Source organism: Trematomus bernacchii, unplaced genomic scaffold (assembly GCF_902827165.1).
Source record: "Trematomus bernacchii unplaced genomic scaffold, fTreBer1.1, whole genome shotgun sequence".
NCBI lineage: Eukaryota > Metazoa > Chordata > Actinopteri > Perciformes > Nototheniidae > Trematomus > Trematomus bernacchii.
The window spans coordinates 5,421,086-5,438,399 of record NW_022987547.1 but is presented as its reverse complement, the minus strand read 5'-3'; the positions used below and the strand labels follow the sequence as shown (position 1 = coordinate 5,438,399).

Genomic DNA, 17,314 nt, shown 5'->3' with positions numbered 1-17,314 from the left:
AACTACCCTGCCTAAACACTTATCCCTGCAGCTCCTTCAGTCATGACTGGTAAATACTCCATCAAACCCTTTGGGTGTCACTTCTATACTGGAAAGTCCATTTATCCTATGATGCAAGCCAGGAGTGAAATTGTACACATTTTCATTTGCATATGAAAAATCATGGATGTCTGCCTAATTCAAGATGAGAGAGGGAGAGTGCCGTTTGGCAGCACAGGGAGAATCAATGCACCACAAACGGCTGTGAATCAACAGTCTGCATATAATGTGTTTGTTCTAATCAAGTACCCGTCTGATTGGTTGCAGATAATCTCTCAATGGAACATGAACACATGATAATTAGAATTTGCAACAACACAGTAGCCAACAGTAATGTTTTCTCCCTCCCCTTGTTGTGCCGCTCTAAAAAGACACCCTTTCACCTAAGTGTGCTTTAACTGCATTTGAATCCCAGCCAACCACGATATTGGCAAAGCTGTCTGGCTTGCAGAACATATTTGCCCAGTTATAAGCAGGGCAGTATCTACCTGTAAAGAAATTATCTAGAGATGGCTACAGATAGTGTAATGGCACAGAGAGAAGAGGCATCATCAGACAAATGCTTTGTTTATAGAAATGATCTATCAATTAAACATGGCTCAGAGGTGTAGCAGAGGAAGTGTAGCAACACACATCCAAAATGTAATAGTTTGGAGGAAAGTGATTTAAATCTGTGAGGGAGAAAAACACATTTGGAGGAACATGTCTCGCTACATGAGACAGAACATCTGTATTCAGCTGTGGTGGAGAAAAACACTACAGTGTTTAAGGGGGGCATTTATGCTTTTTGGGGTTTCCCTTTCCTGTAGTGTGTTATATATATATTTGTTATGCATGTTACTGGTCTGTAAAGGCTAAAATCCCAAAGTTTCGTCCAGAGGGAGTTTCTCTCCCACACCCTCCCCCCCTGTAAACGCCTCCATTGGACTCCTTTGTTTACATCTGAAACGAAATGACATCACTATGTAGCGCTCACGCTTGTATTGGCCAGTGCTCCAACACATTGTACTTGATAGGCATCTCTAAGCGGTTAACCAGTCACAACAGAGCCGGCAAGCTAACCAATCAGAGCAGACTCAGCTCTGATTTCAGACAGAGGGTGAAAAGAGGTGCTGCAGCACAGGCATAATGATAAGAGCTTTTTGAACTTTAAAGCATGGAGACATGTCACAGTAGAGACACTAAATACAAACATGAAACCTGAAAATGAGCACCATAAGGCCCCTTTAGGAACATTATAGTTTACTTGTGACTCAATATAATGCTGCCATATACTTTTCTACACTTCAATTATCATCAATAAACAGGTGACAAAAATAACTTTTGTGAGCGATTCCAGTCAAAATCAATTTCTTTCATTAAATCATTAACTACGTGCACATACTGATTTCAGAGGACTTTCATTTGTAATGTATTTGTACAGAGTAGCATTATGATCTAAATTCATCTTTCTATCTATCTATCGCAGTCTATCAGTCTGCCAGCTAACTAGCTAATTTTTCAGCAATCACAAGCACTTGGTGGCACCAGCTCCTGGCCATTCCTCCAATCCTCCTGTCCCGCTCAGCCTTCTGTCGCCCTGCTCACATGCAGGAACACCAGCGGGCACTAAGAATAGATCACAGCTGGCACTGCAGGGCTTACATATTTCACACTCAACCCACCGTGCTCCAAAACACTCCTGCCCATCCCGGCCCACTTCCAACTCCGGGACCAGCGGTGGTTCCCTCCCTCCTCCTCCTCCTCCTCCTCCTCCTCCTCCCTCCCTCCCTGTCCATCTTTGAACCGTTCCTCACCTCTGTGGCAGGGCACTGACAAGCCTGCTGCTCAGATAAGATCCATGACTACACTCATGGGAGAATTTAATAGAAAAAGGTTGTGTAGTAAAAACAGAAGGCAAGAGTGAGCAATCCTTGTTCACAAATCATGTTGTTATGGCAGCAAACTATTTGAGGAGCCTACATGTCTGACACACAGAATGCCATGTTCACACTGGTGGGCCACCGCCGGGTTGAGTCCTATTGCGATGACAAGGGATTCCCACAGTAGTGACAGGGGCAGATTAGGGGGAGGCGCCACATGCAGTCTCAAGGTGAAGCCAGTGCTAGCTGTCAAAATTGCAAGCGAGCGGAGCCAAGAGCACAGGTTGGGCGTCGGGGGTGGACTGTGGAGTGAGGAGCAGGCAGATGGAGCTGCTCCGTAGGGCACAAAGCACAGGACTGGGGGTGAAGCCTCGGAAACCTGGACGGATACTCTCCTTGTGTACGAGGACGCTGGCAGGGGTTCAATGTCATCTGAATATTAATTACACTTCATAGTGATGTTTACTTATCAGTCCTTTTCATCACATAGTCCCATGAATCTGGTGATAATCTTTAATGCATTAAATGTAGAAAAAGTCCGGTGAACAGGCAAAAAATAACAATAAATTGATCCTGCTGACAAGTAGTGTATGTTTATTTATTTGTTTTATTTTTTGCCTTGCATAGCATTAATAGAGCCCAGATATTTTGGAAATCATATAGCTTCTTTTTTTTTTTATTAAATTAAGGTTTGTATGTGCTTTTTTTTTTAAAGTCTTGTGCCTCTTGATAATTGTTGACAATTTGAATATCTAATAATGATATTTTGGAAAAAATATATATATTCATTACAAATAGCCATGACATGAAAACACTTTTTTTATAAGAATACTTAAAATCTGGTTGTTCAAGTATTGTGAATGGGATATTTTACAGTAAAAAAATTAATTGTGTAAAAATCAATGGTTGGCAACAGTTTGAACTTTTGTGTATTACAATATCTTATCACTACATGTTACCAATATCTGCAACATGCCAGAATTACATGTAAATTAGCATTAATTTGTTAGTCAAGTTCTAATTAAGTTAACTAGCTCTAAGGTTATACAATTAAGCAACATTTTTCTACAAATTAGAATTTTTGTGCTAAATAAACATAAAAATATATAATTGTGGTATCCTGTCAGCGCAAACAACACGCAGACCTGTATAAGTCCAACTTTATTGATTCTTTGGCCCAGCAGATCATGACACACACTTCATCCAACCTCTGCTTCTTCCTCATACCTTAGCATGCTTGCAATATCCACCACCATTAATAACGAGGAAATGCAAACAGCCTATATTAAAAAGGCACCTTCCCTGATTACCTGCTTCTTCTTACAAGGCACGGCCACTCACCTGCCATAAATCAAGACACATGCTGTTAATGGTATTCTCTCTGCCTCATCTCCGAGCACTTTATTTCCATAGCCGACAGTAGCATCATTATTATACATGCAAGATCTCTATTGGAATACAGTTTGGCTAATGAGCACCTCTTAGTTGATCACATTAGACCTCCACTTGAGGACACTTAATTACCAGTGTTGCACTCTGTCGAGGGGACAGAGGAAGTCCTTTAATTAAGGGCGCTGCATTCTACCTATGTTTGTACAGGCCTGCGTCCTTGGGATATAGGATGTATTAAAAAAAAAACAGAATAAAAGGAGATAAAACATGCGATTGTGGCTGGAAGATACTGTGTGTGCGCATGTGTGTTACATATGTTTGTGTGTGCATGTGGGTGTTTATTTGTTTCCCTCGTCTCCGGGTTGGTGAATGCATCCGTGTGTGTATTTGTCTGTGTGTGTGTATAATGTGATGGGTGTTTGAAGTTTGTCTCCCGAGTCTCGCTGGTTTATAGTGTTTACAATATACTCGCACACACACGCGCACACACACGCACACACTGAGGCTTCCAGCGTCGTGAGGCTCTCGACTGTCTCCATGCATTTCATATTCAGGCTGGGACTCTGGCATCATAAGAACCGGCCCAGTCCACAGAAAGATGACTGTTTTCTCCCTCTCTCTCTCTCATTACATTCCTCTCTTTAATTTTCTCTCTTGCTCTGTCTCACTCTCACCGTTTCTCTCTCAAAGAGGCTGAGGCTAGCAGTCAGGAAATGCACATCAGTCATAATACTTTCCTAAAATGAAAACAGATTTCGCTGCAGTCTCACTCACTCCTTCCTCGGCTAAATACATTCCTCTGTTTCTCCTCTCGTCCTCCACCCTTCCCTCCTCAGTCACCACTTTAAATTAGCACACCAGCTCAGATCTTTTCTCACACTTAACAAGGGTCTTGTTTGCTTTCTGCCACAGATGGATGATCAGCAGCAACACAAGGCAGTTGTTTAGTGGGTTGTGCGATGGCAGCGATCTCAAGTATGTGACACCGGCCTCACAGAGCGCATGACACTAACCTGCTGCATCCTCATAAAGTCCCACAGTATGTGTAGTTATACTTTCTAAAAAGGCACTTTTTATTGATGCTGGTTGCAAAGGCAGACGGTTAAACTGCGAGGGACAAGGTTATTGCATGTAGGAATGCTGTTTAACAGGCTGTCATACCAGAGCGCCATGAGACCTTTTTGTAAGAAGATAGCCAACATGACCTGGAGAAAAAGGTTAGGAAATGTCAACCTTAGAGATTTCATTCTTTAGTTATGCATTCAACTAATGAATATTATAATCAGCAAGTTTTATCGGTGTGTAGAATATCAGAAAAACTGAAGAAATTCCCTCTAGTTTCCTATACACAAAGGTTACATCCTCAAGTTGCTTGCATATCAATTAATCAAATAAGTGTTTCTGCACCAAATTATAAGTGGTGATATGCAACCAGAAAACAACTAAAGCAATAAATCCTATAACATACACATTATGCTGGATCAATACTCCCACCTGCATTAAGATAACAACACTTCAGCCTACACTTCTTAACTCATGTAGCTCAAGTATGTCATTTTCAACATCAGGATGCAATCTGCATCCCTCAGTCTGTCTCTTTGTCTCAGTCCCATCCTCTAACCAGGACACTTGGAGTGTCATTAGTGCTTTGTTCGCTCTTGGACTTCCCTGTAGGAGCCCTGCCAGTGAGCAACCGCTGTGGCACTAGCCAGTCATAAATATTCTCAACAAGCCAGCTGATGGATGATCTCTTTCTCCCTCGGTTTGAAAGGGATGTTCGCAGGGCCAGCACGACGGCAACAACGCCAGGGTGAGTGAATGAAAGCTTGTTCCACGAGGGGAATCACCTCGACTGAGACGTTGACAGAGGCGTAATCGCTGTTTTCAAGTGTAACATGTCAGACTGAGAGAATTTAAGAGGGCTGATACTGGAGCGCTGTTAGGTTTATTTCAGCGTCAGTGCACAGAAATTGAAACAAGATGCTTTTGAATAGCAAAATATATACTATTTTGAGTCAATCACAAAAACTACTGAAATACATAAGAAGGAATGTTTGAAAGTTGTGATGACTACAACGTTTCCTTTTGTCCTTTAAAACAACTATCAACATTTTCACCATGTGACACGCGTTTCCTCATTTTCTTTTAGTGCTGTTGCTGGCGGACAACCTGCATGATCACCTAAAAAGCCCTCAGGACCCCTATGTTGTTGTGGTTCTCAGCAGCCTGTGCCTGAGCTCAGTCTACCGCATGCCTTTCCACTTGGCTGCCTGTTGTAGTAGGACAGTTAACTCGCTGATTGCAGGATGAAAACTGTGAAAGCACACTGCTCAATCTCCTCCACCCGCAAAACCAGTGACTACTGCAAAAACGATACTGCCTGTGGAGTCCTAAAAAAAAACAACACCTTTTTCAGATAAACTGAGTGTGAAAGTGTTGTTTCCGCTGTGTGCTTGTTATATGCTACTGTCTGTCAAAATCGTATTAACCTTCCTCTGGGAGACATTATTATGACCACAATTTGTATATGGCTTTTGTGCATGCTTGTCCATTTATATAATCACAGAACATTGTCACTAATCTTCCCATGTATAACCTGGTGAGCCATTACTGTAGATCATCACATCAAACTATTTTTCCTGAAAACCTTTTTATCATTCTCTGGCTTGAGAAATATTTGACACAGGCAGCTGAACGCCTTCTCTCCAAGTTAGTTGCTTGGCAATGCAACAGAGTTCCTGCTAGATTTCCAGTGAAATGATTATTTATAAAGAGGAGCAGGATCAAACTGTGCTCTTGATGGTGAAAAATGTGTGTTAATCTATTGTTTATCTGCTCAACCCATGCCAGTACTGTAAAAGCATGCCAAAATTAGTGGTCCATTTGTTTTGGTAGCATTTGAAATTGTTATTTTAAGCATTATGTGGGACGTTTTTGGTTTGAATCACATAATAAAGTGTTAGTATTTTTTAAACCATGTTGATATGAGCCTCTGGGCTGAGATGTGTTATTATAACAGTCCTAGAGGTGCAATATGATGCTTTTTCTCGGACCATTAACCCGTGTTAATGATTACCGAATAACAACACCAGAACGGTTCACCTTTGTACAGCAGACACACATGTAAGCGTGCCTCCCACGGTCTTATGACTTGTCAATCACAACTGGCTGGGCGTGTGTGTGTGTGTGACATGCATGATTTATTATGGATACCGTACCAGAGAGAAAATGTTGGAGTGGCAGTCCTCAAGGCTTGCCCCGTTAGCCACCCAATTCGCTGTTGTAGTCATAATCGTCCGCCGTTGGGGTCGTCAGCGCTGGGCATGTCGAAATCCTACATCGGTATCAAACACCGAGCAGGGCTGACAAATAGGTTCCCGTAGTCTGCCGAAACAAGCAGGCTTAACACCTCACAAGAGGTCCAGATAATAGACTCGGGATGGTCGGGCAGAGGAATGGGCGTATTCAAAAAGAAGTGCAGAATGCATCCATGAAACCCCAGCGGATATAATGTTGTAATGTAAATCCAAGCGTGTGCGGGAATCAAAACATTGTTACAAACCAGGTCAGGCGATTCCAAATGTGATCATTGTCAAAGGCGGAGAGCACAGAAATGTATCCATTTCAATCCACACACAGAGGAAGATCAGGCTGTTTCCATATCAGCCTTTCCGCTAATAGTTTCATCATTAAATGAGCATAATCCATGGGGAAACGACTCCTTTTTTTCTTCCGCGCCGAGGAACAGCCCCCAAAAATGCGAAATTAAGAGTCCGAACTTCTTGTTAAAAATACCACACGTTCTCCGAAAACAATTAACTTAAAGCCGAGACATTACAGGCAGGATATCGGATTCCGTCTGCTCCACAAGCTGATGCACCACTTGTGATAGTTTTCGAGAATTGCACGAGCTATTTATAGCCTTCTTTCTTACCACAACCGTTCCTCTCACAATGTAGCTCAGTCTGCCTCGCACAAACAGGCGAGCAGCAGGAATGTTTAATCCCTCTGTTGCTCTTCAATTAAACGGACCGCAGACGAGGGGTCGCTGGGGAAGAAAAGCCCCCGGTGCTCCTCCGTGGCAAGGCGGACAAAGTCGAGCGGGTTCCCGTGTAAACCCCCGAATCATGAGTCAAAGCGTTCAGACAAGAAAAACTATTCTTACTCTCCACCACCAGGAAAACGACAAGCAGGCTTCTGTAGACCGAGGTTTGAAAAAAAAAAACCTTCCTTCCTTTCAGTTTTAAATCATTACGAAACGTCCTCGCGCGGCCACAACAGCCTCAGTCTTGCAGACAAAAAATGTTGTTTTTTTTTTTTCACAGTTCAAGCCAAAGTGACAGTCCTTGTCTGGCGCCGATCGTTGACATAATGTTGCATGCTGCAGATCTTTTCTTCATAAACCACCGCGATATTTAAAAAAGCGAATCCTCATCCTTCTTCTTCGGGGAAATGGTGATTTGATTAATGAATTAAATCCTCAAACATGTGCAGGGTTTTTCAGCGGAGACTGCTTCCTCGTTGTTGATCTCTCGGAGCGTGTTATTGAAATGGTAAATACGTGTGGCTCGAGTGTGTCATCCTCACCCTCTGTGTGTGTTTGCTTTACGCGTAGCGCCGCTGGAGCACGATCGTCCAGCCCACCACGCATTGTAATGTAATGGCGGTCGGAAGCGTATACTACCGAGACTCGCCTTCCCATTTGGCCAAGTTTTTGCTCACGTGATCACCAAAGTCTGGGATTACAGCACTGTTTAGGATCTCTGATGTGAGACTGGATGCGACGCTGGAGAGGATGTGCTGACAGTCAGCAGTTCCTCGACTGTTTCACTCTTTGTTGTTAGGTTTCTGCCTGTCTGTTTATTCAAAGTGATTGAAGAAAGGTTATTGTATATGGAGATGTTTGCTGTGTGATGCATTGGTTGTGTAGAGATCTCACAACAGAGGATGTGACAGAATAGAGGTCAGAATGATTTACTGACAGGGGTGTAAAGTAACTAAGCAGATTTACTCAAGTACTGTACTTAAGTACAATTTTGAGTATTTCAAAATGGAGCTGCTTTCTACTTCTACTCCACTATAATTCAGAGGTAAATCGTGTTTTGCTCCTCTACATACCTTTATTTACTTTGCAGATTTTGATTAATGATGTGAAATAGGATCACCACTTAAATAAGACTTTAGAGTATTATGGAGTATATTTGGAGTATATTTCACAAGCTATCCAGCAAGGTCATTAAAACTAATTGAACATCCCCCACCCCCCCCCCCCCCCCCCAATCTCTACCCCCATGACACCAAAAAATATGTATTGTGGTCACATGTAGTTATTTGTAGTTTTATTTGTTATTTGGTCAGTTGTAGTTGAATCTGTTTTCCTATTGACAAATAAAATAAATTACAATTTCCACTGTAAAATTCATTGTTCATATTAACAGCCCAACAGAGAATTACAAGAATTAGTTTCCCTCAGCTTTATGGAGCATATTGCATTTTCAGTTCATAGGCTTTTTGCTTTATATCACCAGATAACAGTGTTCTTTCCAAGAATGTAAAATAAATTACAGGCTATAAAAGGAACCATAAAAGTTATGTTGCAGCATTAACATTTTGGTGGAGGAATATGAACTCTTAATTCATTTTGTTGCCCTTAATGTAGAAATATATACATTTACTGAGTCACTTCAAGGTTGCTAAACATCCAAACAATTCTCAGAAATAACAGTGGGACTTAACCATAGTGTCCCCAATGGCATTTGGTGCTGATTATGTCATAACTTTATTTGTATCCGTCCTACTATCCAGTCATGTGTGATGCATTGTCATATTTATGTAGACATATTGTTGGAGGATTTGTTTAAACTATAAAAGCTTTAGGTCTTCTCTCAGTTCTCCAATATTGCAGGTGGAGCCCTTTGAGGGTGAAGAACAAAAGATTATGAATACAGCTCCCGTTTCCTGAGGTAGACAGAAGAGGCCATCCAGGAGTCAGTGCATCAAATATTTGTGCTGTTATCAATTATTTATTTTATCATAAATATGTGCTACATATGGTTGGGTGTCTCCTTACGTTTGGACTACAAATGTAACTGGATTTGCTGGTTTTGGCTTCAAACTGCATGTCTTTAAATGTGTTCACATTATTTTCTTTTGACCAATTAGATAATGTATTTGGTAGACAGGTTCTTCTCAATATATGAATATTAAAATATGCTAAATTAAACAGTGGTTTGTCAATGGTTGCAGACCTTTGCACATGGATCTTTAAAATGGTTAAATATTTGAATCATTATGTCAATAAGCTTTTTATCCCTCAATCACATTGTCACTTATTGGGTTGAATGGGCTTTTTCATTCAGGGTCATAAAGGATTTATTTTCCTTGAATGCCCACACTCTTTGATAATTATCTTAATCTTTATGCTAATATCAAGCTTCATGGATCTATTTTAATGTCAGTGTGACTGCATGAACTCACAGTTGAGCCTATTAAACACTCAGTTAGTGAACCTACAAACAGTGACAGGAGAAGTTGATTTACCTTGCCAGGTTTTCCACTGAGCATTATCATATAAAGGAGACAGCTATTTTTTAAGCAAGAGCCATCTTAGCCAGGTAAGTACATGACACAGAATGTAAATGTTGCAGCATGGGGAGTTTCGCATTTTCTCACAGAGACATTTGAACATCAACCCACCATCATGTGATGTGTATAAACGGATGCATAGTGGCAGTAGGTTGATTTCTGTTTTATAATTTATAGGATGTGCAGGCTGCATTTCTCCTAAGTGTAAATCTAACAGAGCTATTTATAGACATCTGATATTCTTTTTGCTGCCATACATCTCTAGAGAAGATCATCATATACTGACATATCCAATCCACTCTGATATAAGAACAATTCTGACATTAATCACTTCATACAGCTTTATGTATTTGAGGAAACAGCTTGCAGCTGGTACATATCGCCAGAGAAAGGGAGCATTTAGTCCAGTGATTCCTCTTATATCTGAAAAGCAGGGAGGGGAAGATATGAATCAGATGGATGAGCGAGGGCTTAGCCTGGCAGTTATTGATCCATTTGCTCCAGGAATGATCCAGAACTCATTTAGAGACTTTTTTTCCTTCCTTTTGTTCAATACATTCTCAAAGGCTTTCAAAAGACTCTCGCACACATTTGGGCTCACTTGGTGCGGAGCTGACCACTTGGTGCAGAGCTGATAGCCAATAGATGCTATCAGTTTGAATAAATCTATTTCAATATGTCACAATTCTTCTCATCAGGCCCCCACTGACTGAACTGTGTGTGAAGAGAAAATATGCATTACTGTTGTGATTAGATAATGTGTTTGTCTACTCTAGACCTTGTGTTTAGTCTTGTTTAGGATAAAGTGGATGCGTATTTGTGTGTTTATCTAATGTTTGGCTCTGTAAAAGTATGTGTGGGTCTTTTATTTATTCTTCTGTAAACTGACAAGATGCGGTAAACTATAAACATACACTCGTGAATTAATGCAGATGTGTATGCAGGTGGCACAAGTCTTTTTGCAGCATGTAAAATATGTTATTTACTCTTTACTTGTTTTAATAGTTTTCCTGTAAACCCTTTAACTCTGATTAAAACAATGTTGGTCTTTTTTTCCTTATAACCTTGGGCTCTCTAAAGATTTAAAAGTATTAGCTGGTTTATTAAAGCCCCTAAAAACATGCATTACAAATCGTTTAGTACTTCTTTTAGTAGGATTAAAACAACAAAGCTAAAGTTTGGGCGCGGGGGGGATTTTCTGTTGGTATTATTTCTAATCTGCTTAATCAGCAGCCAAAAGTGAAGACATTAGCGTCAATTGATTTCATGTTTCTAACTCAGAAACACATATTCTTCTATATAATAATAAAACAAGTAATAAATTAACAAATAAGTAGTTTAAGTTGAATATATGGTTTGCCCGCTAAATCTCTTGTTTTCTTAATGTGTGTTAGAGTTTATAATGGAACAGTGACTTCCTGTTTACATAGTCGATAGCCTTTGATTGGACAGAACATACATGTCCTTATGCTGTAATTGTGCAACCAGATTTAGTGGAATAAGAATTATAACTTTGTGATGAATTGAAGACTAGCTTGTGCCACCAAATCCGGGACTCTCTCTGTGTGGTTTGACCTGATTTGATTGACAGCAAACTACAACTGTCAGCTTTTTGATTTCAATGTTGTTAAATCCTGCTTGCTCTTGAACGTACACAACATTCAATTGTTCTATAACTGCTCCATATTTGGCAGTAAATAGTGGGTGTTTGTTGTGTCCCATCACTCATAGTAGCTGTATGAGAGAATGTGCTTTAATGGCCTTCAATACGTTACAAATAGGTCATGGTGACAAACACTGCTTCTACATGTTTTTCTACATGTTTTGCATACAGCTAACTGTTGGTGTGCTCATTATTAATTTAGGACGAGCACATTGCAAGGGATTATGCTGGCATGGATATCGAGGGGTATTTATTCATACCCAGAGAGCAATGTGTTTCTTTTAAGAACAAGCAGTAGCTTGCAGTATCTTCATTAGTGATTGATGGATCACCGTGTGCTGCTAACACACCTAGCAGCAAATTCTCTCCATAAAATCAGATGAGAGTTTCTCCTCTCTCCGCGGCTCCAATACCTTGGCATTTCCTGGAGCGCGGAGAGTCTGGCTGAGAAGAATAGATGGTGTGCATTATAATGAACATGGGCTGACACCGCCTCATCCATCATTCCACCCAGGAAAATTATAGCAGTGCCAGAGAGAGAGAGGCAGAGAGAGAGACTTTAAATCACAGGACGTCTGTAGGTCTAACTCTTCTTAGACTGTCATCCACTCATTGTTGTGTTTTTTAACTGTCACGTCCAGTCCTTCTGATTTTGCTATCAGACCATTTGTCTGCCTGTCAGTTTAATGTATAGCCACTTTTACTCTCTAAATATAGACGTTGTTACCTAGTTTCCATTGATATGCTTGTTTGATGTCTATCTACTTTCATTTCCTGTTATAAGGTCTGCTGCTAGCAATTCTTGTAATTATCAAATAGTCCGTTGTTCCTTTCTTTGCAATTGATTAACCTATAAAATGCCAGAACATGAAGGCATTTTCTTTCAAATGCACAATGATATATAAAAAAAAAAGAAGGAAATGTTGATGTTTAGAAAGCTGAAACTAATGCATGCTTGGCAACTGTGAGAAACCTTTCCACTCCAAATTATGGCTGAAATGTTATGCAAAAACTAGTAACCCTTAAGGCAGGGGTTCCCAAACATTTCAGCCCGCGACCCCCAAAATAAATTAGAATAAATTCTACAGATGGCCAGTACGCTCCTGAAAAATGTCTATGCACACGTTATTATTAATAATTAAAAAATAAAATTGATTAATACATTTCAAAAAAGATTTTAAAATTAATTTTCATTTTTTATTTGTAATCATCTTGCGACCCCCACTTTGGGAACCCCTGCCTTAAGGCACAGTCCATTGTTAACAGAGGCGGATAGATTTAGATAGACTTATTCTATAGCTATCGATGGCAATGTCAGTCTGTCGGTCAGTTAGTTGGTCTACCACTTTGGCTCAGACTGAAATAACTCTACAACTATTGGATGGCTTGCCATAACATTTAGCACAGACATTCATATTCTCCAGAGGATGACTAAGGACTTTAAAGAACCCCTAACTCATCTTCTTGTGAAACTGGCAGGTCGACAATTATGTTTCCCGTTAACCTGATGGATTGACAAAACATAATTTTACTCATATTCATGGTCCCCAGAGGATAAATCCTATACTGAATTCATCACAGTCACATTCCCTTAAGAACCAGCATTTGTTTGTCATGTTTTATTCCATAAAATGTGGCATATTTATAACTAACATAAATGTTCTCCATAGGATAAATTGTAACAGCTTTGATCCACTGACCTCTCATGTAGCACCGACATCTAATTATGTCTAATAAGTTGGTCATCGTGCTAATTAGCTAATGTTAGCATGCTTTCATGCTAAACAAGGACGATAACATATGTAGGTATTTTTCTTTTGCCTGTCCTGCCTTGTGATGATAGATGCTCCCTCCCTCTGTACTTTGCTGCTAATGACTGTAGTGTACTGTTTCTCTGTTGGCACAGGATGCACTCCATTGAACATGATCCTCTCTCCCCTGTGAGCCCACTACACCCAGTGTAATTCATCCTGATACTCGTTCTGCTCTGGTGTGATTTTATGCACATTTCTCAACGTGCCAAAGATTTGTCTATGAGCACGCAATTGAATTAGATGGAGCACTCTTGTGCTTTTTGGGCTTTTTAATTAGTCTTGTTATATCAAAGGACACACTGGAGGTGACAGCGTGTTTGTGTACCTGTGTGTGTGTCTCTGTGTCTGCCTGTGTGTGCCCATCATCTGTGATCTCCAATGATTCACTCAAGCACTGTGAACACTGTTGTAATGGTGTTTCCGCAGCATATTGATTTCACGATGAGCAGACGATGTCTTTGTAGGATTACTCGAGAGAAGGGAAATTAGATGTTATCTCAAAACAACAGAAGATGAGGAATCATATGGTAAGTTATCTGATTTTGGAAATGATGTCAAGCTGTCAGAATCACTGATACACAGATGGTATTTGTGCTACAAGCCTCATCGTGTTGCGGACAAGGATGATTACCGCAGAAATGCTGTAACTAGTTAATCAAGTGCAAGATGGGAAAGAAAAATATAGATTTTAATTTAAATTGCAAATAGTAGCTTCAAATTATGCAGGGTGGGAGATAGCCTGAAGGTTAGATCAAGGCCTTTAATCCCCTGTTGTCCCAGTAAACCTCCTCTGTGGCCACTATAGAAACCTGGTTGTGTTGCATATTTCAAACTGCAAGAAGAAGAATATGGCCTAAGCCGCGTGCTGCGCCTTCATGTAGAAATATTACCACAGATAGTGTGCTTTAAGTGACCAGCCAGCATTTCCACTTGGCTGCTTTCTCTGATGCCACCTGAACAGAATTCATAGGAGCCTTCAAGCTCCTCATACATAATGTATCGCTGAAGGTCTGCTCAGTTTTCATGTCCTCCTAATTCATTTCACAAAGAGAGAGAGAGAGCATACAGAGCACACAGCTTGTTTCAAATGTGTCAAATCAGGAATCATCACTTCATCACTGACGGCTCCTTTGTTGAATCCAGCGCTGTCATGTTGCTCTTTTTTTGGCATGGATCTTTATTAAGCCAATACATATTGATCCACATGATCTAGGATTCATTCTAGTTTCACTCTGTCAGAAGAAAGGTCCTGATTTCATAAGGAATGCTATGGGTCCAATAGCTTGTTTTCTATTATCATTATTTATGATCATTAATGTTATTAATTGCTTTCACATATGTGATTTCCTCTTTGACCCTGTGTTTTAAGCCTAAATGTTGATTGTCTGTTGACATATTTATATAAATTATTTCATGCTCACTTGTATTTCTAAAGATACTGTTTCAAAAATAAATCACTGAGTACAATTCCAGTAATGTGCTAGTCTCACCCCCCTCCAGAGATTGAAATGTAATTAAATGAACATAACAGGGTAATCCAGCAGCACTCTGCATGCTTTTTGTCTTCACGGCACAGAGACAGAAACTGATATTTATTAGTTAAATGCACAGTGACACGGCACTGGCCTCGCCCTTCATTTTTTATGTGGCCGTGCCTTATTTCTTTTGTGGCATGATTTGATGTGCAGTGATTGTCTTTTGTTTCTCTTTTGCTCAGAGCATAAAATCACTCATGAAAATCAATCCAAACATAGCCCGCTCTTCTGTTTCTCAAAACGTAGCCTTCTGCTGACCTCAATAAATCGACCAGTGAGCGTTAAACATTTCAGTTAGTGCCCTCAAAGTGGCCTTTCCACAAACAGTCCTTAACTAAAGGGGGGCACCGAGAGCTGTGTGTGTGTGTGTGTGTGTGTGTGTGTGTGTGTGTGTGTGTGTGAGAGAGAGAGAGAGAGAGAGAGAGAGGAGCAGGAGCATTGTAGTAACCATTATTGAAGCCCTAATAGAATTATGGCCCATTGCCCATTACTAATGATTTTACTTGATGTTATTTTAAGGGAAGGGATCCTGTTGAGTCTGCCATTTATATTGATGCCAGCTGCAAAGTGAAAGCGAAAAAGTCAAGGGTTATTGCTCTAAAGATGACGATGTTGTCCAGCACTAAAATATCCTGTGTGTACTGGAATGGCACCATCTTTTGTGCCAGAGGATAAACCAAATTGGCTTTGGTGATCCATTCACTTTTTCTCTAGCACCACCATGTGGGTTTGAGTTAGACATCTTAACAATTATTGGATGGATTGTCGTTACATTTAGTGTGCACATTCGTGCTCCGATCAGGAATTATTTTGTTTCTGGAGCTATTATCAGGTCATATATTTCAAATTGCCCTATCATTTTGTTTCTCAATAAATACTCTATAATGATTTCTCTATCATAACTTAGCTCTACTTTAGCGGTAATAAGCTAATGTTAGCATGGTAAAGCATTTGAAACTGTCTGGTTCGGGGTTGGTTCGGTTTAGCCCCCTGCAACCATGATGGGATATCCCAGCATGCACCAGGCAAGGGCTCTCTATTCCCCAGTATCTTATTGTAACATGTAGCTTTTCCCATTTGTAATCTCTACTGAGGAACTGTTCTGCTTGGCTGCTTTCCCTCAGATTCAGTCATCTCCAGTGTCCTCTGCTCTCATGTAGCAGATATTATCTTATCTCAATTTGTAATCCCAACGTTGCACAAAAGCAGTGAAGAAATTAGATCTCTGTTTTCTCTATTCACTCACCTTTTAGCACCTGTTCCTATACAGGGGCAGGTGTCTTTGAAGGGGCAGGTGCTTGAGAGAAACAAAGGGGTCTAAAGACTTAGAGCCAAGAAGGTCCCCCCCCCCCAACCCCACATTAACAAGTTGAAGTTTAAACAAAAGGTTCTGTGTCTTACAGGAGGAAAAGGAAAAGTTAATTGCCAAAAGTGAATTAAATTTAGTTTTTTGTTTACCCATTATAGTATGCTTAACATGGTAATCTAATATTCTGGACACACAGGGTTAAATGAAACATATTTGCTCGGCCACTCTGTATTTGTATGGACCTTCAAGCAAGAAAATAAGATTTACAACCAATTTTTGAAAAATAAATTAGCCATGCAACTTTCTGTATTCAAGATATTAAAATGTAACAGAATAATGCACACAAGCTCAGTGAACTAATTGCAAGGATAATCATTTTTAACACAACCTCGTAGCAAAACCAAATATGCATACAGATAACCACATGTGTTTTTTCAAGCAGCTTCTCTGTATATATCAAAATATATTCAGTATAGCCTCTTTTTCATTCCATTAGACTCATCAGTGTATTTTCAATAACAGACATAATCCAGTTTTGTGGTGCCTTATGGAAAAAATATTGAATTGCATTTCTTATATTGTGTCAAATATATTTCCTCAAACGACAGTATGCTTGTTTATAAAATAACACTTTTTTCACTTTAAAGCATAAATATTTGTCACTTTCGCTTTATCTGGACCAACTTCGGTCCCGATAAAGCGAGAGTGACAAATATTTATGCTTTCTTGTCCTGAGTGCAGCCTTGTTTTCCTGCATCTGGCTGTATGGATATCAGTGTGGGGGTGGAGGCATTTGAGAGGCTTGGGGGGAAAAAGCGGTGAGAAGAGTGAGAAGGAGAGAGGGAGGTCTTTTGGCCACTTGTGGCCTTCACAAGCCGGGCACAAATCATGGAGGGACATGGCAATCTGAGTGACAGATGAACAATGCTCCCATTTTCCAGCCCCCTGCGAACAGGCCCATCCATCACGGGAGGGGAGATTAATTCAATTCATCAGCTTTTTGTCTCCTTGGGCCCCCTAATGCCACCTGATATTGCTCAAGGAGGACTTATAAATGTTTGTGGATTTGATCTGAGCCCGCTTGCTTGACACCAAATTAAAACATTACTCTTTAC

The 17,314-nt window shown here is 40.3% G+C and overlaps 1 protein-coding gene across 2 annotated transcripts in view; it reads right to left on the bottom strand.

Moving 5' to 3' along the window:
* LOC117476528 (mediator of RNA polymerase II transcription subunit 13-like) overlaps positions 1-7,990 on the bottom strand; it is a 78,506-nt gene extending 70,516 nt beyond the window's left edge. For both annotated transcript variants that reach the window (XM_034123136.1, XM_034123137.1), the window contains exon 1: positions 6,512-7,990. In XM_034123136.1, the coding sequence (XP_033979027.1) occupies positions 6,512-6,583 (72 nt within the window). In that variant the 5' untranslated portion in view covers positions 6,584-7,990. The remainder of the gene's footprint in view (positions 1-6,511) is intronic.
* Positions 7,991-17,314: the final 9,324 nt, after the last annotated feature.